The sequence below is a fragment of the Pundamilia nyererei genome, unplaced genomic scaffold (assembly GCF_000239375.1).
Source record: "Pundamilia nyererei isolate P.nyererei 1_Seehausen unplaced genomic scaffold, PunNye1.0 scaffold00094, whole genome shotgun sequence".
NCBI lineage: Eukaryota > Metazoa > Chordata > Actinopteri > Cichliformes > Cichlidae > Pundamilia > Pundamilia nyererei.
Window position 1 is genome coordinate 2,272,992 of NW_005187495.1, and position 6,475 is coordinate 2,279,466.

The 6,475-nt window shown below is 39.1% G+C and overlaps 1 protein-coding gene across 3 annotated transcripts in view; it reads left to right on the top strand.

Annotated features, from left to right (window-relative positions):
- Window positions 1–1,597: 1,597 nt before the first annotated feature.
- The window catches only part of pspc1 (paraspeckle component 1), a 23,709-nt gene continuing 18,831 nt past the window's right edge, over window positions 1,598–6,475 (top strand). For all 3 annotated transcript variants that reach the window (XM_013912617.1, XM_005739873.1, XM_013912616.1), the window contains exons 1-7: window positions 1,598–2,079; window positions 2,329–2,478; window positions 2,577–2,728; window positions 3,953–4,048; window positions 4,192–4,388; window positions 4,726–4,810; window positions 5,092–5,197. In XM_013912617.1, the coding sequence (XP_013768071.1) occupies window positions 1,699–2,079; window positions 2,329–2,478; window positions 2,577–2,728; window positions 3,953–4,048; window positions 4,192–4,388; window positions 4,726–4,810; window positions 5,092–5,197 (1,167 nt within the window). In that variant the 5' untranslated portion in view covers window positions 1,598–1,698. The remainder of the gene's footprint in view (window positions 2,080–2,328; window positions 2,479–2,576; window positions 2,729–3,952; window positions 4,049–4,191; window positions 4,389–4,725; window positions 4,811–5,091; window positions 5,198–6,475) is intronic.

Here is a 6,475-nt window from a genome sequence, read left to right on the forward strand (position 1 = left end):
GTGCTTGCTCATAGGGGGTCATATTGTGTCGAGCTGAGGAACCTTAACAACAAAGCACCTACACAGACATTAAGCTTGCTGTTCTACCCCAAAAGGATAGGGAGAGCTCTTTATTGTACACTTCCCTCTACTACACTGTGTTTCAGAGGGTCAATAACTACAAGCCTGAACTCACTCATGGCACTACATTCTTTACATTAACAATAACTGTCTGGGAATTTATACTGCAGCATCAACAAGAACAGTTAAGAGCCACGTAACCATAAACAATAAACATCTTAAACAGCAACACATATTCCCAAGGCATGATGGGAGATAACTAGCCGCTTCCAACACACCACAATATGATTGTTGTATGTATCTGTATGTATTATTTTAGGCTCTACCTTACAATATAAAGCACCTTGAGGTAATTGTTGTTGTGATTTGGCGCTGTATAAATAATATCAAACTGAATTGAATTGAATATGAATTCTAACAGTTGTCAAATAGGGCTGTCAGCTGTGTACCAACCTGATTGCTGCACAACACAACTGATGGTCCCAACCCCGTTAAGACAGCAAGAAATTCCACAAATGAACACTGTACAAGGTACACCTGTGAAGTGAAAGCCATTTCAGGTGACTACATCATGAAGCTCACTGAGAGAAGGCCAAGGGTTTGCAGTGCTATCAACAAAGCAAAAGGTGGCTACTTTCAGGAATCTAAAATATAAGACAAATTCATATATATTTTTTCTTTGCTGCATAATTCCATATATTTGCTTCATATATTTGATGTCTTCAGTATGTATCTTCAAAGTAGAAAGTAGTAAAAATAAAGAAAACGCATTAAATGAGAAGGTGTGTCCAAAGTTTTGATGGGTAGTGTATATTTTAAATATATAACTTTCTACAGACTGAGTATCTGAGGATGATGTGAGTAACAGCAGCAGCAGCAGCAACAATACAATACAACATGTGTAATAGTGATAGCCAAATGTAGCTTTCTGAAGCATTAAAGCTTGTATTGAGAAACGGTTCATTACTCGAAGCTCTTCAACACAGTCATCTTTGGTGACATCTGGTGGCCAAAAATAAGAAGAGCAGCATGAATCTACAACTTAAAATGAACTGCTTTATTATGATGCCCACTCTACAGAGCTGAATTAACAGCTTCTGTTTGATATTGGGCTGATATGGTGCTTTGAACATGTATTTTTTGGGGTGAAAAAATGACGTTATGTCTATGTTTATAATAAATCATTTTGATTAATTAACCTTCCTTGTTAAAACGTGTTCCATGGTGAATGAAGGTTCGGTTGAATCGTGTCCAATGAAGTTTCGGACGTCATTGGTCACGTGACTCTGTTCAGACGAACCAAGCCTCGTTTCGTAAGTGTGTTGAATGCGCCGGAGCTTCCGCTTCAAACGTGCTGTTACTAGTAACAGGGTCAGTTGCAAAAGTCTATTCTCACAGTTCTCACTGTTTTCTACAGTAATTGGTAAATACTTCTTTACACTAAAACGAACCATCAAATCTTGTAGTGACTATGGTAACGCTTACCCGATGCGTCTGCCACAAATCTCACGAGAACTGGAAGAAAGTTGCGCACGCAGCCGTCGCCATCTTTAAAATTAGAAGGAGGCGTTTGCAGGCATTGTTGGTGTGCAGCCAGTTAATTCAACTTGGGCAAATTTCTACAAAAGTATTCCAAGCATGGCTAACCGAAATATGCAACAAGTTAACATGCAAAGCAACAATTCTCCTCAACCGGCGAGACGCGGAACCGACTCACCGGCGGCGGAGCAGACACCGGCGAACAAAGACAGCCCGGCCCCGCCGCCGAGGCAGTCCCCCGTTGCTGAACAAATGGAAGGAGCTGTGGAAGGAAGCGGCGAAGGCCCGACAGAAATGACCCTAGACATTACTAGTTTCCGAAAGCCCGGTGAAAAGACGTTCACTCAGCGCTCCCGTCTTTTTGTCGGCAGTCTCCCGCCGGATATTCCAGAGGAGGAGTTCAAAAACCTGTTTTCTAAATATGGGAACGTCAACGAGGTGTTCATCAACAGAGAGCGGGGCTTCGGCTTCATTCGTTTGGTATGGAAAATAGTTCTACTTGTTGGTTTTAACGTGAAGCCTCAAATATAATAAACACACACACATATAGCAAGCTTTTATGTAGCATTACTAATTAATATATATTGGAAGCTAGCGTCTTATATTTGAGAGTAAATTATTTATTTTTATTTATTTTTTTGCAATTCTACATCCTATACGTTATGTCAGGCACACTTTAACAATGTTGCGTGAAAGCAATGTTGAGGGAATGCGTCTTTATCCCTTCAGGAAACCCGAACTGTAGCAGAGATCGCTAAAGTCGAGCTGGATGGGACTATTTTGAATAATCGACCAATCAGAGTCCGCTTTGCCACACACGGTTCTGCGCTCACAGTGCGCAATCTGCTGCCTGTGGTGACAAATGAACTGCTGGAACAGGTAGAGTAGACAAGAGAAGAAAACTACTTAGTAAAATCTGCATGTATTGCTACAATGATTTATGCATTTATGGTTACCTAACTTCGCTGTATCCTCAGGCGTTTTCCCAGTTTGGACCAGTGGAACGGGCTATTGCTGTGACAGATGATCGAGGTCGTCCCACTGGGAGAGGCATTGTGGAGTTTGCAAGCAAAGTAGCAGCGCGTAAAGCTCTGGAGCGCTGCACCGAGGGAGCACTGTTGCTGACCACGTAAGGAGCAGAGGGATGAGGCTATTTAATGAGCTGAAAACATTTGAATATGTTCATTCTGGTGTTGAGTTTGTAATTACATTCGGTTCTTTAAAGTAACTTGTTTTTATTTTAAAAATGCAGCAACACCACATTAGGTCCTTGCCATTATAGAAGTGAAAAAGATGGTTTTAGGATTAATTTTGTCACCCTTCATCGGTATCCCCAGTACTTCCTGTGGCGATGTTTCATAGGATTAATACAGTAAGTCTGAGTGTACAGATACATGAGTCTGCACAAATTGGACATGCTTTCAGAACTTATTTCCATAATCACTTTGTCACAAATATGTGAGCAATATAATCAAATCATTCTCCGGTGAGAGTTGTCACACAAATGAAATCCTAACTAAATCTCCTGGGACTTCAGCTGGTGACAGTAGTAGTAGCTTAGCATCACATGAAGCAGTTTTCCTCCTACTGAACATTCTAACAGACCCTACAGCATGGAGGAGATGTCAAGAAGCTGCAGTCCAAGATAATGGAGCTGGAGTCCATCTGGAGAAGCAGCTGAAGTACTGAGAAATGCTCGAATAGCAGCATGGACAGTGAGCCAGCAGTTGTGCAAAAAATGCAGGCCAGGAAGGGCTGGGGATAGCTGGTGAGAAGTGACTGAATTTTTAAAATAAGAGGAGATTGTCCAGTGGGAAATTAACTGTCCTCATGGCATTTGGCAAAACAGGTTGCCAAATGCATATATGCGGATCTCCCAAATTTTATTAACCAATAGAATAGAATAGAATTCAACTTTATTGTCAATGCACAGGTACAGGGCAACGAAATGCAGTTTGCATCCATCCAGAAGTGCTTTAGTGATATAGATATATTACAATATATATTAGCAATAATATAGATATGTAAGTATATTACAGAAATGGGTCTATTATGGTATGTTACAATGTACACGGTATGAAGTATGTTGTGAATATTCTATAACTATAAGTATGTACAGGCTATGAACAGGATATAAATATGAAATAAAAAAACTATACAGAAATATGAGATATACAGTTATACAGAAATGTGAACTATGCAAGTTATAAACGGTTGGAGGATTAAAAATTATCGTATGTACAGAATGATTATTTACACAGAACTATACAGTAGTTCTGTGTAAATAATCATTCTGTACATACGATAATATCTGCTAATGTTAGTATTAACACAGTTTCTTCACTTTTTTCAGAACACCCTGTCCTGCCATTGTGGAACCTGCAGAACACTTTGATGATGAGGATGGTCTTTCTGAAAAACTGCTCCAAAAGACTCCAAAGTACTATAAGTAAGCAATAAGTCATTTTGCAGTCACATCGTAATTCAGTGGATTTGTTTCCTTCCTTTGATACTGTTGTAGACAACTGAAGGTCCGTATCAGAGGAATGCTATAATTCGGATTTATTGACAGTACTTGCATTTTCTCCTCAGGGAACGAGAACAGAAACCACGTTTTGCTCAGCCCGGGACGTTTGAGTTTGAGTTCTCATCTCGTTGGAAAGCTCTTGATGAGATGGAGAAACAGCAGAGGGACCAGGTGGACAGGAACATTAAAGAGGCTAAAGAGAAACTGGAGGCCGAGCTGGAGTCAGCCAAGCATGAACATCAGCTCATGTTAATGAGACAAGGTGTGATCTGTGACCTTTATTGCTCATTTTTACATATGGAGTTTAATACCAGCCTGCTAATGTGGATAATATCTAGTAATGTTTTGGAGATGCTAATCAGCTTTTCGCATATATTTAGATGAAAGAAAAGTATATGGACCTTTCCGAAATGAACTGGTTAATAATACTGTTAGTGTTTTCTCTGATTTAAAAAATTAAAGAAAGAAAAATAGTTATTTCACAGAACTTGGTGAAAATAAATATCATGCAATATAATGTAGCCTTACAATCAGTTGCCTTTCCAGTGAGTCTCTCATTTCTTGGATGAACTTTTTTACGTTTACTGTCATTGATCTAGACCTAATGAGACGTCAGGAGGAGCTGAGGAGACTTGAGGAGCTTCGCAACCAAGAGCTACAGAGACGAAAGCAGATAGAGATGAGGTGTGCTTCTTTATTTAAGCGGTTAATGTGATTAGTATTTACTGTAAAGGGCCAAATGATATTGTTTTGCTTCTCTCGAGGCACAGATCTGTTAGGTTAAAAGTCGTGGTTCATTTTTACCCCACTTGTCCCATTTATTTTGGTTGTTTACATATTAAAAATAAATGAAAATTACTGGACTAGAATCAATCTGACGATAAGATGCTTTCTTTTAAAGCTCATTGAGGTTTGTGTTAATCGATCTGCAATTGTTCACACATTGTTCACTCTTTGCTTTGTAGGCACGAGGAGGAGAGGAGGAGGAGGGAGGAGGAGCTGATGAGGCACAGAGAGCAGGAGGACCTGAGACGCCAACCAGATGGCTTCAAACCAAACTACATGGAAAACGTGAGTACAGATGGAGCACATACATCCACCTGCCTGGTTACTTTCTATACTGATGTGAGGGTACACAGCCACCTAAAATTAATAGCATCTGCCAGTAATGTAACCTAAAGGCTGGTGTTTTTTTAATACTTTCTTACTTAATACTTACATACACAACCTGTATATTTATGCACGTCACATCGCACCATAGATTTTGTTTTGTTTTATAGTTCGTTTTCAAAGGTCTAAATGTAGGAATATAAAGAGATTGACTTATTGACTTTGATGAAACTACCTAAGTAGTGTGATACACCCTGTATAGCCATCAATACAGAGCTGTACCTTTACATCTTACTTCATAACCTTCAGTTGTTGGACTTTGTTACTAGTAGTGTGTCTTATCTGTTGCAATCAGTTTCTTTTATTCCTTTCTTGAGGAAGTAGTTATAATATGACGATGTATCCTGTACTTCATACATCAGTTCCAAAATAACCCATAATTTTAACACGCTGGGTTGGTTGAAGTTATCATTTTTGGCTTCTAAGAGCAGAAGTAGTGTGAGTATGTCAGACCACATGCACAAATGTTGGGTTTAGTTTGTGCTTCAGGTCGCTATCCTTATAGAAACATCCCCAGAACTGACATTTCTTTTATAGTCAGACTTGTGTAGAAATCTAGTTTGACAGCAAATTTGATTAGTAGGAAAAGTGCTGCATGCTCTTTTGTCAAACTAGTGAAAGAAATATTATTTTTTGGAAACTGCGAGCTTGGCATGTGGCTGTTACCGAAGTGGTTATTTGGAACAAGAAGTTACACCACTTAAAGGTCAGGTATCACAGGCTAGCGTGCTAACTTTAATAAGTGATATTATTAGGAATGATAACTGTTTCCCTTTCTCTGGTCACAGCACTTGGTCATACCAACACTATTGTGTGCATTGTAGATATATAAATAGCATTCAAATTCTTCTATTTGCCAAAACTGTAAATTGGAATCTTTCGTTCTGTAACTGCAAAAATAAGCAGAAAACACAAATTTTCTAACAAATGAGGACACTGATGAAATTTCATGATTCAAAACATTTCTGTGACTGGAGTTCACTGGTATATTAACTTTGTACTCAGTTTATACGACTAACAAGTTAATACAAATAGCTAACATGTAGCAGCCCCCAGTGATAGTGAGGGAACTTCAAGATTAGCTTCACTTCCCTGACCCGGTGGCTGTGTTTATATTTTATATACAGCCTGTGGTCTTTGCTGAGCAGAACATGTTTTTCCTGTTTGGATTCATTTTGC